General features: G+C 38.5%; 1 protein-coding gene across 7 annotated transcripts in view; it reads right to left on the reverse strand.

The window, feature by feature from the left end:
- PAK3 (p21 (RAC1) activated kinase 3) overlaps positions 1–17,158 on the reverse strand; it is a 121,470-nt gene that overhangs the window by 59,267 nt on the left and 45,045 nt on the right. For all 7 annotated transcript variants that reach the window (XM_070290908.1, XM_070290911.1, XM_070290909.1 and 4 more), the window contains 3 exons: positions 10,035–10,135; positions 4,411–4,564; positions 2,658–2,695 (listed from right to left, as the gene is read on the reverse strand). In XM_070290908.1, the coding sequence (XP_070147009.1) occupies positions 2,658–2,695; positions 4,411–4,564; positions 10,035–10,135 (293 nt within the window). The remainder of the gene's footprint in view (positions 1–2,657; positions 2,696–4,410; positions 4,565–10,034; positions 10,136–17,158) is intronic.

Raw genomic sequence — 17,158 nt, forward strand, 5'->3', positions numbered from 1 at the left:
TTCATTCAAACTCATACCCCATTGTCCCCTTGCTCTCTTCACTACCCTGCCCTTTATCATGCTTTCCCTTTGCCAAGAATACCCTTCTGTATCTTCACAGATCCAAACGCATCTGAACTTTAGGATCGAGTTCAAATTCCACCTTTTCTATGAAGCATTTTTCTAATTCAACATTCAAAATATGTGCCAAGTGCATATTTTGTACTAGGCACTGAGCTTAAGCCCTTGAAAAGGGCCTGCTTCCTTTATTCCTCCCCAGATAAAAGGTAGCTCCTTTCTTTGAATTCTCATAGAAAATGGAAATATTTTATGGTGTATAACGTGATCCATATGGTACTGTGCTTCTTTATGTTCATACTTCTCTTCCCTTACTTGACTGAGCTCTAAATTTCCTAGTTTTGACAAGGAGGCACTTGTAATATCCAGTTGTTCTTAACTCCAACAGTGAATTCATCAGTTTCTGTCCTGATCTGATGGAATATTTTGAACATTATATAGATTTAGTTTTAGTTCTACAAGTAAAGCCAATAGAAGCAAGCTAAAAAGAAGGCCAATGGACCATCCTAGGAAGTTGGTGTTCAAAATAACTGACCTCCCTAAAGAGATAACAACTATTTGTCAACATATCTATCTTGAATTGCACAATAATGACAGTAATTAAATCAAGGGAGGTAAAATATGTGTTGATGATGGAAGGTTGGCATTTGTCTTTCCCACTTTGTTAGCATCTTCCTTCATGTGCTGTTTTCAATGGAGTCCAGGAAGCTGTCATAGCAAAGAAGCAGCAGGAGGGCAATGAGCAGTGAGAACAGGAGGGCTACCTTCTGCTCTGTTGTGAGAATTCTGTGCTAAGGCACCAGTACCAGGGCCTCATGCAAGTCTCACGTGTGGAGAGAATGAGTTTTCATCCTCGTTGCCATCTAAAAGCAGCAGCAGTAGTAGCTTACATTTAATGAAGATGTAGTAGGTGCTAGGAAATGTATGAAGTATATTATATGCATTATCATATTCAATAGTCACACATGTTTTAGGAAGCAAGTATTGTTAGTATTCCCAGTTAAGGCTGAGGAAAGAGAGGGTCACAGAAATCAAGCCACTTTCCCAAAGTGGCCTCCGCTTGTAAGTGGAGGAAAAGACCAAACACTTATGTCCAGAGCCTTTATTCTTTTAAGTTTTCTCTTTAGTTGTGATAAAATAGACATAACATAAAATTTACCATTTTTAAGTGTACAGTGCAGGAGAGTTACGTATATTCACATTGCTGTGCATCCATCACTGCTATCCATCCCCCGAATTCTTTTCATCACTGAAACTCTGTACCCATTAAACAACACCCCATTTCTACCTCACCCAGCAACCACTTTCTGTATCTATGATACTGACTACTTTAGGCACCTTATATATAGGCAGAATCATGGTATTTTTCTTTCTGTGACTGGATAGTTTCACTTAGCATAATGTCCTAGAGGTTCATCCATGTTGTAGCATATGTAAGGATGTCCTTCCTTTTTAAGTTTGATTAATAACCCATTGTAAGGATATACCACAATGTTTATTCATTCATCTGTTGAGGGACACTTGGATTGCTTCCACATTCTGGTTACTGTGAACATTGCTGCTATAAATATGAGTGTATAAATATCTACTCAAGACTCCCCTTTCAGTTCTTCTGGGTATATATCCCGAAGTGGAACTGCTGATTCATGTGGTAATTTTCTTCTAAATTTTTGAGGAACTGCCATATTATTTGAGAGTCTTTACTTTTCACCAGTGATGATTTACTGCTGTCACACTGACTGCCCAGGGTGACATCAAAGCAGGCCAGCATTTGTCCTTTATAAAAGGAAGAATTAGCTTGATTATCCATGACTCTGAATAAGCAGTTAGGAAACTTTCACTAATGCTAATTATAATATTTCACTCTTAAGGAAGCAGACAAGGCAGGAAATTATTTCTATCAGGTTTTCAAAATGAAACTCATACAAAGAGAAGCCTTGTCTAAGACGATTTTCTCTGTATGAGTATTCTTTCAGATACTATAGCACTTTCAAGGCCCTTGAGCTAAGTTTCTTATTTTCCAGTCACTTCTCTGATGAAACTATCTATGGGACTTTTAGTTTTCCCCTCCCCACTTCATCTCAGTGTGTTGGAACAGGTGATACCAAAAGATGTAGTGGTATGGCCTTAGACAAGTTATTTCACCTCTCTGAATCTCATCTGTAAAATGGAGACAGTGATAAGACTTACTTAATTGGGTCATATGCTGAGTGAGAAAAGTCAATCCCCAAAGGTCATATACTATATTATTTCATTTATGTGAAATGTCCAAAATGACAAATCCATAAAATCAGATTAGTGATGCCCTAGGGCTAGGGTGGGGTGGATGGGGTTAACTCTAGGCAGACTTAGGAGACCTTATTGGGGTGATGAAAATGTTCGAAAATTGGATTATGGTGATGGTGGCATAGGTATATACATTTACTAAAACTCATCAAACTGTACACTTTAAAAGGGTGAATTTTATCATTCTAAATTATACCTCTTAAACTATTTTTTAAAGACTCTATGTGTATTTAAAAACTAGTCTTGCACAATTATATTCTGTTGGACCACCAGAAATACCAATCATACAAGACCATTTTCAATTTTTCACTTACCGAAGGATGGGCTGCTATGTATCCGTGTGCGCTTTTATCTGAAAAGTGAAGATAAAGATATTACCTTTGTTTTATAAAGACTGCCTCATTGAGAGACTATGCTCTAAAAAACCGCATGTGTTTGACCAGAAGGAAAATTGTCAATTCAGTATTAAATAGATATCATGACAAATGACATTTTTTGTTAAAATAGTTCACACCCTTGCATCATCACCATATTCTCGCCACCCCATTTTATAGGTTTTAATGAAGGCCTCCAGTGAACTGCACCTATACTGAGCAATGCTGAGACTACCTACTTCTGACTGGTATGACTCTACTCATCTATATTCAGAATTTTTCCTCAGCTTCCTCCTTCCCTCTTCCCCTCCTTCCTTCCCTTTCTTTCCTTCCTTCCACCCTGCTTTCTCTTCCCCTTCTGCTCCTTCCCTCCCCTTCCTATGCTATTAGTCACAACATGAGAGCATCAAGAAAACACATGGTGAGTTTCAGAATACAGCAGTAGCTCAGATACTGTTGAGTTCTAACCTAGTTTTCAGGATCTCATCTTTGTAAGCTGGGAAAATTCGACACATAAAAATGGTTAAAAAGCAGTGGCAACATGGAATAAGGCAATGGCACCCCACTCCAGTACTCTTGCTTGGAAAATCCCATGGACGGAGAAGCCTGGTGGGCTGCAGTCCATGGAGTCGCTAAGGGTTGGACATGACTAAGCGACTTTACTTTCACTTTTCACTTTCATGCATTGGAGAAGGAAATGGCAACCCACTCCAGTGTTCTTGCCTGGAGAATTCCAGGGACCAGGGAGCCTGGTGGGTTGCCGTCTATGGGGTCACACAGAGTCAGACACGACTGAAGTGATTTTGCAACATGGAATAAAGAGTAAATTCTGCAAATCTGCCCTATGTATTAAAACCAATGCCAAGAGGGAGGGGCATTTTTTAGCTGGAGCTGTAATGATAGTATTTTCTTCTTCCTTTAGATGTAAAATAATAAATTGCTTTAGAGATGCAACCCAGTTGTTTATCGTACAAATTTGGACATCAACGTATCAAAGGCCAGGTCACATGCTAGCAAATGAAGCTGAAATAAGGCAGGAGGAACACAGCCATTTTGATCTCTTATAAATACCAAGACATATGTCTTTTTTGTAAGTCTAATTTTGAGGTCTGATCAAAATAATCCAGCAACCATAAAATTTGTGCTGTTTCATCATGGTGCAATTCAATGATCAAAGAGATAAAAAAAATAAATTTCAAGAGACCAGGGTTTGATCCAGACACCTCTTATTTCATGAACACATCACAAGGCCTGATCCTAAGTGACTTGAGTGTCTTCATGCCAGTGAAGAGTCAAAACAACAATTGTGATTGCTGATTCAAACTGACAACTACTACTTCACTGGACAATTCCCTTGTTTGAGCTCTAAAATCACTCCAATACCATAAATTTCCTAACATCAACTTCAACTTCCAACTTATCCTCTGGCTAACTTATGTTGAAGTCATTTGGAAAAGGAGCTTGAACTGTCTTCAAATGCCCTCCAGGCATTCTGTTCTAATCCTGAATTTCTGAGACTGAAATGACTTCAATTTTTTGTTTGTTTTGGATGTGTTGCACAGTTTGTAGCATCTTAGTTCTCCAACCAGGGATCGAACCCAGGTCCATGTCAATGAAAACGTGGAGTCCTAACCTCTGGACCACCAGGGAATTCTTTCTCCTTTACTTTTTGATATCTTAGATTTATTCTTACCTCCTGATGTAAAGCTCATGTATTTCTGGTTGTTGACTGTTTCTTTGGAATCATAGAATTTGAGAACATCTAGGACAGCTTGGGGGTTTTTCTTCTGTTCCAGCTTTGTTATGTTGGAGGTTTGGAGTAATCGTGCCCATTGCTCAGGAATTCCCTGTGGACAACCAAAGGGAAAGAATGGCAGCTCAGAACATTCGGCAGCTGCATTTTCATGTTCCAGTAAAGTTCTTCACCAAGAAGCCCATGCTACCTGTAGGATTACACTTGGGAAACTGAAGTTACACTCTAGATTTAAAGTTAGTAACTTAATAATGCAATCATTCTCTTCTCTAATTAAAACACATAGGTAAAACTAGGATCCAACTTAAAAAGGGTGGGTGGGAGTATGACTGTGATAGAAAAAAAAAAGCGCATGAAAATCACCTCCATATTAACTCTGCTCATCCATGAAATGATGTTTACAGCTTAGCTTATTTTTTTCTGGCGACTCAGGGCAGACATAGCAAGACTTCTCTAAATTTGTGCACAGCATAGTATAGTTCGGATCAATAGGATTTATATGTCTAGAATAACATAAGCTGTTTCTGAGCATGTTGTAATCAGAATATCTCTTAGAATAAAAGGAAAGCCTCACCCTTGGTCAGTTCATATTTTGTGATTATCAAATGCAATTTTTGGGGGGCCTAGAACTTTAGTATAAAGAGGGATTGAGAGGAGATGAAAACAGAATCATGGCAGAGCAATAACCACAGGAGTGCTAAATAGTCAAGGCTGCTTTGGGTATTTTCCCTGCAGCTTTCTCCTCTCCTCCCTCTATCCCCTCCTCCCTGCTTCATTCACTGGCCACATAGAACCTGGGGACTGTGGCAACCAAGCCAAAGCCTTGTGAAAATTTGCAATCATCCAAAGCATTTAGAGCAGAGAGGAGGGAGTACTTGGCACTCTAACCAAGGAGAATTGCAAAGATTACACTGGGAGGTGAGCTTTGCATCCTTTCCTACATGTTCGGCCTATGGACGCCCCCATTTCATAATTATCCAACCTCCAAGAGCAACTTGGAGCGAGAAACAGACACACTATTCCTGAAGTGCATCTAGACACAATTTACGTGGCTTTGTCCTATGAAGTCTCGGCAAAACAATGTGTGACGTGGGCCTCCAGAGTTTGGGAATGACAACAAAAAAAGTGAGATAAGCCAAGCAACAACTCTACTGCACACACATGAACCTGCTGCTGCAGTGCTATGACATCTCAAAGAAGCACTTTGATGCAAGCTTCTTTTGGGCCTGTGACGCACCTCTGGGAGCTTCCCTGGGCACATCTGTGAGCCATAGAGATCTGGCTGTAATGGACGTAAATAAAGAAAGAAAAGAAAGTTAAAACAGAATGTGGGACAACTTAGAAGGTGGGAGGAGATGAAACCAATGGGTCTGAATGGGGAGGGGGTAATCCCTTCTAAAGTGGGGCGGTTGTGAGAATAGGGAGGTATTAACTAAATCAGGGCCAGGACAGTCTACAGGACAACAGATTTCAGAAAACAGAGAAAACGACAATGTTCCAAAGTTTGGATGCAGTAATTCCACTTTTGGCCAGATGCTTCCTCCATAAATAAACAGTTGTAAGAGTTACCATTACATGGCTAGAGAAATTACCAAAAGGCAGAAACATGAATTTGGAGGAAAGAAGGATGGCATCAAGAAAAGCTTCAACAATAATTTGTAAGTCATCTTTTACAACTGGGTGATCACAGGTAGCCAGTGGCCATGTGATGAACTTACAAATTTCAGTTCCCAATTCTGGTGAACCGTTTTCAATTTCACATGGGAAGTGTCTGTATGGCTAAAATTCAACGAAGAGTTATATTGTGATGCTGAATTTAACCTTGACCTCATTAAAGTGATTTTCCTATATTTTGGAGCTAAAGTCATGGCTGGCTTAGAAAAAACTAGATTAAGGATTTCCCACACAGCCAGACTCTATGTTTGAATTTCTGAGTCATTTAGACCAGGGAAGGGAAACCATTTCATTTCAAACCACAGTATGAACAATCTCCATTTTAATGTCGCTGTTCCAAAGTCCCATTTCCCACATAATAAGATGAGACATAAGGTAACACCTTTGTCTAAATAAAGATATTATTTACAACACTACAGAAACATGCTTTGACCCAACTGGTTTGATTTGGGATACAGGTCTTTGATTCCTGGCATTTGGGGTTACTCCAAGCACAGTGAAAAGGACACTTTTACATGCATTCATCACGCAATTTGATGCTAAAGCTTTAAGCCAAAAATTGGAACTCAGGAGCCCATGCATGATCCCAGTTCTGATTCTAAGTGCAATTAATAGCATTTGGTTAATACTGTAATGGCCAAAGGAGTTATTAAGTGTTACAAAACTAGGTATGCATTGCACATAACCACTAGAGCGGACGTCACTGGCATGATCATTACCGTAATCATTAGAATATTTGCAGTCACTATACATTCTCATGGCACTTCTAAACTTTTGTGATAATAGTCTTATGATCACTAGACAGCAGGAATAACTGCTGTCAACTGCAAAAGATCCTCCAGACAACTATACTTACCATGTGACTATGCTGCTGACATAACGTCTTTTTTCCTTTTTTAAGTTGAGATAAACCAGTTCATCAATGAGACCTAACACTTAAATCTGAATGTATGCCACAAAGGGATGTAAACAGAAAGCCATCTCATTACTCCAAATTGAGGTATGTAAACCCCAGAAGTCAGATAGCTCATGAAGACCTAGACGTGTGAGCATCAGAAGCAGGAGCACATGTCAAGGCCTGACCATGTAGGTAATAACAACTAGATGTACATCAAGCTGGGGATTATCCATTGTAGCCCAGGAGAATGGCAGCATGATACAACAGGCCAAGCATTTATCTTATCAGAAGAAATGATTATTTATATCACTCATACCATTTTTCCCTCTGATTGACTTGAAGCGACCGTCACAGGTCTAGAGGTCTGGAAGGGGGAGTTCTGAAGTATTTGGGACAAAAATGGCAAGATAAAGGGTAAGGACTTGTAATAGTTTTATACCCCAAATCTCACCTCCCAACCAATAATTTTAACCTCAGGGTCCAAGTATACAAGGTTTTATGGGCCAATCAGTCAAAGGATAAGCACCAAGCAATACACCAAATCAGTGTCCAAATATTCTAAGTAACAGGCCCTTCGGACGCAACGGGACCAGATAGTTCAACCAATTGCTCAAAATTCAACCTCAGCAACTGCAGTGGGCAAATTTAGTAATATGCCCCTCCCCCTCCACATGCACACTCACATATACATAATCAATTAGTGGATTAGGGGCAATTAAGACTTAATTCTAAATCCTACCAATAAAATGACTTTTAAAAGCTTATTATCGTTTGGTATTGTTAAAGTCAGTAAATATAAATCACAGGTTAAGATGGTAAAAAAAGAATTTGGTATTAAAAAAAATAATGTGGGGTCAGACAGTTATAAAAGATTATCATGATGACAATAAAGTATATCAGATTTCCAAATTTAGCCTGTGTCTTATCCATATTCAATGGATTTCTAACAACTGCATCAAACACTTTATTTCAATATTAGATTTTTGAGAAGAGGGGAAAAGTTATTGTTTGGTTTGGTTTAGTTGCATTGAGCTGTTTTTCATGATTGGAAAGACTGCCCATCACATATTGCTATCCCACACCGCTCTGACTGGTTCTTTGGGTTCTAATTGATAGCAAAGTGAAAACAACTGATCTACAGTCAGCAAAATGCTGTGATTCACTTTCTTTCATTTCCATTCAAAACCCATAAAGAACAAACGAAAGAAAAGACAGAAAAATTGTATCATAAGATGTCAGACAAGTAAGAAAAAGTGGAAAAATATTTAAAAATTGGAAAGGAACCAGACTATATCACATGAGAATAGTGGAGGGGAAATTTTTCACATCCAAAAACAAAAAGGAAGAATAAAAGAAAAGAGAAATATGAAATAAGACAATAAAACAGAAGAAAAGCACATAGAAAACAAAAAGGTCAAAACTGGGAAAGAGAGCTCTTAAATAAGTGAAGTATTTTAAGAGAAAACTTATAATGATTAAGTGCTTTTACTGTTTCAAACGTCAGAAAAAAAGTCATCTCTTTACGATTATTTTTAAAATCTAATCTTGTTCAGATTATTCAAAATACCAATATATAATGATTTGTTGGTTTTGGTGGTGGTGATAACAGTGGTAGCAGTGATAGTGAGGTTACATTTTCTAAGTGTAGCTAACAGAATATTCTCAAATATGGCAAAGAACAGAGACTGGGCTCAAATTCAAAGCTATTTAAATAATGTCTCTGATTTCAGTGATGAAATTGGTTAAATCATTATCTCAACTTTATTAATGTCAGTACTTCTTAACGTTCTCTTCTACTTGCTACTGAGAACATACAATAAGTTTATATCATTTTACAAGACTAAGATGTTTAATCAATTTCCATTTCATTCTCACACAGCTTACTTTTGGAATTAAGAAAAAAGATAACTTGTCTGTTAATTTAGAAACATCATTTGATTCTCTAAATCAAATTAATTTGTTTCTTCTTTTCAAAAATTTAATCTTATGACAAAGTCTACTCACTAACCATCATGTTATGAAATAGGAAATTTACTTATTTAATATCTAAATTTCTCTCTGGTTTAAGAAGCCAAGAATCAATGGAGATGGTTCCATCAAAGATTGTTTTTTCCAGAATGCATTCAAAATTACTCATTATCTCAGAATGCACATTTTGACTGAGGTCCTTACTAGTATGAAAAAGTACTTGATCTTCCTGAGGACATATTTCTACCCATATCTTTTCCTTTATCCATCTAAAAGAAAAATGCTAGATCTTTAAAAAAAAAAAAAACAGGCGTAATATATCAGATCTGAGATTATGTGCCATTTGGGCACTACCAATATCCAAAGAAAGACTGGATCTATAGCTATAGCCTTTCTGGGAAATTCTTATTGGTATTTATTATATATACAAATATAAAGTAAGTATATAACCACTAAAGCACACAATACACCCATCAATATTTCTTTCTGAAACATGAGGTTTGTTGTTTTGAATGTCTATAAAATATACCTGTATATAAGCATAAAAATAAGCTATGTTCTTGAAATCAAAGGGAAAAAAGATCAGTTTTACAGAGATTTTTGGTTAGTGTGGTTAATTTATCTAGGTAATCCAGGATCCAATGTAAAGCCTGAATTATTCAGATAGACTGTCCTCATTGGCCAAGTTGAGTCAATGGTTCTCAGATTCACTTCAAGTGATAAAGAACAATCTCAAGTTGAGTCTATCTAGACTATGCTTCCTGTGCCATAGGAAATTAGCATTTTCAATCAAGTTGAAGGCTAACCACAATTAGACATTTTTGTCACGATGAACAAAATAATTTTGCCAATTCTAAAGCCACTCTCTAGTTCTACCTGTGATAGTCTAGGCAAAGTCCATCTTCCTTGAAGTCACCAAAGACATCAAGTCTGATATTTTGGGACATGGCAATTCTTCTTTGAAACTGATTTTCACAAAGGAATTTTTTTATGCCTTACAAAACAAAATAAGAAGCTTACTTACAGTGAATTCCCCGGTGACTGCATCAAACCCAACATGAATCGTATGTTCAAAGTCTGAAGGAAGAGAGATCTCTGGGCGCTCTTTCTCTTTCTTCTTATTGGCTAAAGGCAAAATGTTAACATGTATTTATTTGGGATAAAGTTTTGGCATCCATAAGTTGTACAGTTAGGTTCATCAAAATAATTACAAAGCTGAATGACAATTGAGACCAATGCAATTATAAAAATATTTTTAACTCCAGAATTTATAATTTTATATAAGTAAGCGGCTGAGAGCTGGACAAAATGTCAGGTCCAAATAATTTACAAATTTCCAAATCCAATTCAAACAAAACGTGTAGTCAAACTGATTTATATCTTTTACCAGTCTAATGATATAATCAACAGGTATCTAGGTAGATTGTATTTAACTGGCTTTGCTGAATCAAATATCACCTACTAAAGAAGGAATTCATTAGACTCAAGTAAAGCTAAGCTTTACTATTAGAAAGAACGAATAGAAAAGTGCTTAAACTATCTATAAGTGTTTATCAATTAAGCGTTTCTATGTTAAACCATAGCTAAATATTAAGTAACTAGAACTTTTAAAACTTACATGCTTACATTACAAAGCATATCTTAACAGATGCTTAGTCTTCTGTCAGTGAGAATATTATTGCAAATCAATAATATTGCAAGTCTCTCTTTATCATTAAAAATGTTTTAAATCATATCTTACCCAGAACATTGCTAGCGAAAAAACAAAGAATAAGAACAAATTGCTGCTTTTTACTGAATTAATTTCAGGTCATTCCTAGAAACAAAATTTCATGCAAAGATGGACACAATAAAGGACAGAAATGGTATGGACCTAACAGAAGCAGAAGATATTAAGAAGAGATGGCAAGAATACACACAAAAACTATACAAAAAAGATCTTCATGACCCAGATAATCACGATGGTGTGATCAGTAACCTAGAGCCAGACATCCTGGAATGAGAAGTCAAGCGGGCCTTAGGAAGCATCACTATGAACAAAGCTAGTGAAAGTGATGGAATTCTAGTTGAGCTATTTCAAATCCTAAAAGATGATGCTGTGAAAGTGCTGCACTCAACATACTAGCAAATTTGGAAAACTCAACAGTGGCCACAGGACTGGAAAAGGTCAGTTTTCATTCCAATCCCAAAGAAAGGCAAACTACCACACAATTGTACTCATCTCACACACTAGCAAAGTAATGCTCAAATTCTCCAAGCCAGGCTTCAGTAATATGTGAACCGTGAACTTCTAAATGTTTAAGCTGGATTTAAAAAGGCAGAGGAACCAGAGATCAAATTGCCAACATCCGTTGAATCATTGAAAAAGCGAGAGTTCCAGAAAAACATCTACTTCTGTTTTATTGACTATGAGGATCATAATAAACTGTGGAACATTCTTCAAGAGATGGGAATACCAGACCACCTGATCTGCCTCCTGAGAAATCTGTATGCAGGTCAAGAAGCAACAGTTAGAACCAGACATGGAACAACAGACTGGTTCCAAATCAGGAAAGGAGTACATCAAGGCTGTATATTGTCACCCTGCTTATTTAACTTATATGCAGAGTACATCATGAGAAATGCTGGGCTGGATGAAGCACAAGCTGAAATCAAGATTGCCAGGAGAAATGTCCATAACCTCAGATATGCAGGTGACACTGACCTTATGGCAGAAAGTGAAGAACTAAAGAGCCTCTTGATGAAAGTGAAAGAGGAGACTGAAAAAGTTGGCCTAAAACTCAACATTTAGAAAACTAAGGTCAAGGCATCTGGTCCCATCACTTCATGGCAAACAGATGGGGAAACAATGGAAACAGTGACAGACTTTATTTTGGGGGGTCTCCAAAATCACTGCAGATGGTGACTACTGCCATAAAATTAAGACACTTGCTCCTTGGAAGAAATGTTATAACCAATCTAGACAGCATATTAAGAAGTAGAGACATTACTTTGTCAACAAAGGTCCGTCTAGTCAAGGCTAGGGTTTTTCCAGTAGTCACGGATGGATATGAGATTTGGAGTATAAAGAAAGCTGAGCATCAAAGAATTGATGCTTTTGTTTTTTTTTTGGAAACAGTGGCTGGCTTTATTTTTCTGGGCTCCAAAATCACTGCAGATGGTGATTGCAGCCATGAAATTAAAAGACACGTACTCCTTGGAAGGAATTTATGCCCAACCTAGATCTGTGGTGTTTGAGAAGACTCTTACAAGTCCTGAGGAAAGCAAAGAGATCCAACCTGTTTATCGTAAAGGAAATCAGTCCTGAATATTCATTGGAAGGACTGATGCTGAAGCTGAAACTCCAATACTTTGGCCACCTGGTGCGAAGAATTGACTCATTTATAAAGACCCTGATGCTGGGAAAGATTGAAGGTGGGAAAAGAAGGGGACAACAGAGGGTGAGACGGTTGGATGGCATCACTGACTCAATGGACATCAGTTTGAGTAATCTCTGGGAGTTGGTGATGAACAGAGAGGCCTGGTATGCTGCAGGCCTGGTATGCAACCCATGGGGTTGCACAGAGTCAGACACCACTGAGCAACTGAACTGAACTAGAAACTTCAAACCAATTCTGATATTTTGTAGCTATTCGTCCATGTCCTTATAAATTTTGTCATGGTAGCCATTCAAAATCATTGTCCTCAAGTAACAGATTTTTCATAGTGACACAATTATGAATAAATATTTCAATAACTAATAAGTCAAAAAACTTCAAAGGAATAATCACTGAAGAAATAAATTTGGGAACTGTAATGAAATTAGTCTATCTCAAAATGATCCCAGGAGGAAGTTATTGTGGAAACACTGTAAGATGGCATTTATATATCAGCAAATTTGAGTATGTATCTCTGCTATGGCTGCATTTCACAGTCAAAAAAGTAACCTCCTAATACAGGGTAAGTCAGCATGAACCAGTTTTGCCCACTTGAAACCAATCAACTTTAGAGCTGCCAGGGTGGCAAACTTAGAACATTCTGGTTCAAATAGATGTTTCCTTGCCCTGAATTTTAGACAACATTCAATTAACCATAATGGATTACTGGTTCTGTGGGTTATCCAGGATAAATTTAAAATTCAAAACATTTCATATCCAATGGTCACTCTTATGGCTTCTATTTGGGGACAGAGATATGGGACACAAATATGGAAATTCAAGAAGTAAGAGGATTAAGATACAAGATTAGGAAAGAAAGATTAGGCGGTCAGGGGGAGTGGGTGAGGGGGACAAGGGTCACTCAAAGTCATTGCCTGGTCATGGAACACATTTAGGATTCATTTTGAAAAGTATATATGTGCCATCTAAATTCAACTCAGATTCCACATTTACAGTGAATCTATTTTATTGACTATCACTTTAACTGAACAATGAAGATTAGCATTTTCTGTAGGTACTTCTACTTCCCTTGCATGTTTATAGACCATAACTACCACTTATGATTGTTCAACTACCACTTTTACTTGTCCAGAAAGGCAAACAAAACACTCAGCTTTCTGTTCTAGCCAGTCCACTGATCACCACTGATCACCCAGCTACTCTTGTAATCACTTTCTTATTTTCCTCTTTCCTGATCTCCCATTCATGTTGAACATGGCTAACCACCTTTCTGTTTCCTCGACAATGTGGTCTGATCGTCCTCCTCCCTGAGTAATCATTCTTTATTTGATGGACATTTCTTATTCTGCCTTTCCTTTCCTAGTACAGTCTTTGGCATTCATTTCTCTTGGATGGCATTCACTCCCAGATACTAAGTCATGTTGGGTAGTTTCCTAATCAGTGGTTGGCAGGGGTAGATATAGATTTTGTGGGTACAAAGACTTTATGTGATTTGAGAGGAATATTCCCTTTAAGTAAAAAACAATACAAAAATGGTAGGACTCCTTTAAGAGCCTTGGAAGAATCCCAAGTGAGAAACTGAAGAAGCAGCTGTATTTACTTCACAGTAAATCTACTGGTGGTTGGTGACCATTCTGGTATCAAAGACCAGTATGAAAAATCTAAAGAAAGCTGTGGTACTTCTGTCTACAAAATTGGATTATACACACATATACACACTTCTGAATATAACTTCAGAGGCTCAAAATTTCCCTAGGATCCAGGTTAAGAACCCCTAGCTTAGGCTATATCTTTAATCATGATATTAATTTGCATTCATGATCTCTCTTGCCAGCAAACAGGCTCTCCTTATTTCTCTGTTAGCAACGGCAGCACAATTGAAGCATGTTGACTGAGATGTAAATAAGTGTTAGTTGCTCAGTCGTGCCCAACTCTTTGCAACCCCATGGACTGCAGCCCATAAGGCTCCTCTGTCCATGAGATTTTCCAGGCAAGGATACTTGAGTGGGTTGCCATTTCCTTCTCCAGGACATCTTCCCAACCCAGGGATCGAACCCATGTCTCCTGCACTGCAGGCAGATTCTTTACCGATTGAGCTACAAGGGAAGCTCCACTACTTAAGCTGAATGACAAGAATCAGCTTAATGGTGTCTCCCTAAGGCCACCTGATTGCCAGTCCCTTACCAGCCTAATTATGCCATTCTCATCATGTAGCACTAATTATAACAGAGGCAGGACATCCAAACTGCTCCTCCTTCAGTGTCCATGTTCTTAGTGAAATGATAACCACTCACTGCCCAGATCAGAGAAGGATTAAGGCCTTGGACTCCTCCCCTTTTGGAGACTCTAAGCAATGAAAAGATTGTGACTCTCTCTCTCAAATAAAAACAATCCTACTTCATAAAAAAGGTAAGGAAGCCACAAAAGTTCTGATGTTCCTATGATGATTAACTTGTCTAACTACTGTATATCCCAAACCAAAATGTTTTCACATTTTGGGTGCCCTAATTTGCTGGGTCTTAGACACATGCTTACTCTGGCTATTGGGTATTTCAATACTGGCCCAACTGCTCAAATCCTAAATTTGGGAGCTTCTTTGACTCCTTCGTTAATTCAATTTAATCAGTCATCAGGTTCTAACTCATTTTGGATCCATCTTCTTTCTTTCATCTCCACAAATCATCATCATCTTAGTCCAAGGCACCAGCATTTTTCACCAGGTCTTACTATCTCCAATTTTGCCCTCTGTGATTCATTACTCTGTGGCCAGAATAATCTTTTTGGAATATATGTATCTGACCACATTCGTACCTTTAAGACCCCACATTATCCAGATGTTCAAAGATCATGCACCCTAGCATGTGAGCCAAGGGCCTGCATGATCTGCCCCTGGCTTACCTCTCCACTGTCTATTCTTGCTGTGGCCCCCACTATTCCTTATCCATTTCATACTCCCTCAACTGCCAGCTTCTCTCTTACTGCCAAGCTTTTACACGTGCTAGGCTGAGGCCTGGAAAGCCTGACTTCTTACCACACACCTCTGCTTTGTGTGGACAACTCCCATTAATCCTTACTCTTGAAGACTCACTCTTGCATTCTTTCTCCTTTGGCAAGACTTTTGTTGTCTTCCTTCTGCAGACAAAGTTAAATGCCCTTCTCTTCCTGCTCCAATAGAGTGACCCAGTGTATACTCTGAGCTTGGCCCTGATTAACACTGCATTTTCATTTCTTCTTTACATACCTATCTCTGTAGCTAAAATTTGAAACACTTGACAGCAGAGACTGTATCTTACTCATTCTCACATTTCCTAGCACACAGCTTACATCTGCACACGTAGTCACTAGCATTTAGAGAATATTTACCACATGCAGAGTGTTTCTAGGGTTATCTCATTTAGTTTCAACCACAATTTTATAAGGCAAAGCTGCTCAGCTGGTAAAGAATCCGCCTGCCAATGCAGGAGACACAAGAGAGGCAGGTTCGATCCCTGGGTTGGGAAGATCCCCTGGAGAAGTAAATGGCAACTCCAGTATTCTTGCCTGGAAAATTCCATGGACAGAGGAGCCTGGCGGGCTACAGTCCATGGGGTCACAAAGAGTCGGATAAGACTTAGTGAGCATGCACACACACACACACACACACACGCACACACACACATTGTTGTATAGATGAAGAAAGTGAAACTCAATGAAGTTAAACCACAGATGCAGGATTCAACAGCCGACAGAGCCAGGATTTGAATCTAGATCCCAGTTGTGTCCACAGAACCTACACTCTTAATAGTTGCACTGTTTATTATTCAGGCTTTCCTGGTGGCTCAGAAGGTAAAATAATCTGCCTGCAATGCAGGAGACCCAGGTTCAATCCCTGGGTTGGGAACATCCTTTGGAGAGGGAAATGGCAACCCACTTCAGTATTCTTGAGTATTCTTCAGTATTCTTGCCTGGAGAATCCCTATGGACAGAGGAGCCTGGTGGGCTACAGTCCAAGGGGTCGCAAAAAGTTGGACATGACTGAGCAACTTCCACATTTATTATTCAGTATCATTTAAGAAAATCAATAGATTTGAGCCTAATCTTCAGCAAATGTTCAATGACTGGATCCTAAGTTAGAACTTTTTTCTTTCTTTTTCTTTTAAGGTATACTAAAAATGTCTGTATCTCCTCTAGAAAATTCTCAGGAACTGGTTGTTTATATTAAGATTCAGCCTAACCTGGATCTTGGGCTCATAAGATGCAGTCTGTTCAGCTCTGGATTGATATTTGCAGAGAGCAGAAGCACAAAGAAGAAGCACCACTTTGTAAGACTGTCAACCATATTCTATCGGAACCTGGAACAGAGGTCACAAATTGCTGACTAGACCACAAATCACAAATGGTGTTTAGTACTGGGACCCTCTGCATGTGTATGGGTTCTGGCTGTAACTCCAGGGGTCAGCTAGTCTCTCCAGAGTCTTTCATCTTGACATCTCTCTCCATCCCCCTACATTTTAAAGGAGAAATCATCTGCCATCTCCTATATTCTTCACTCCAATGTTTTGCATTTCCTCTAGCGACTAGGGCTTACTCCATTAAAATCCCTCTACACCTTCACTCCAACCTCTTCATTAAAGGCACTGTTTACTTCCTGCCTTAGGTTCTCAAACCTCACTATGCATCACTTTTGTGTGGGAAACTTCAAAAAAGTCAGAGAGTGAGTGAGTGAGAAAGAGAGAGAGTTGGAGAGGTGGTGGAGAGAGATTTCAGAGCCCTACTGCTAGAGATTCAGATT

This window comes from Ovis canadensis, chromosome X (assembly GCF_042477335.2).
Source record: "Ovis canadensis isolate MfBH-ARS-UI-01 breed Bighorn chromosome X, ARS-UI_OviCan_v2, whole genome shotgun sequence".
NCBI lineage: Eukaryota > Metazoa > Chordata > Mammalia > Artiodactyla > Bovidae > Ovis > Ovis canadensis.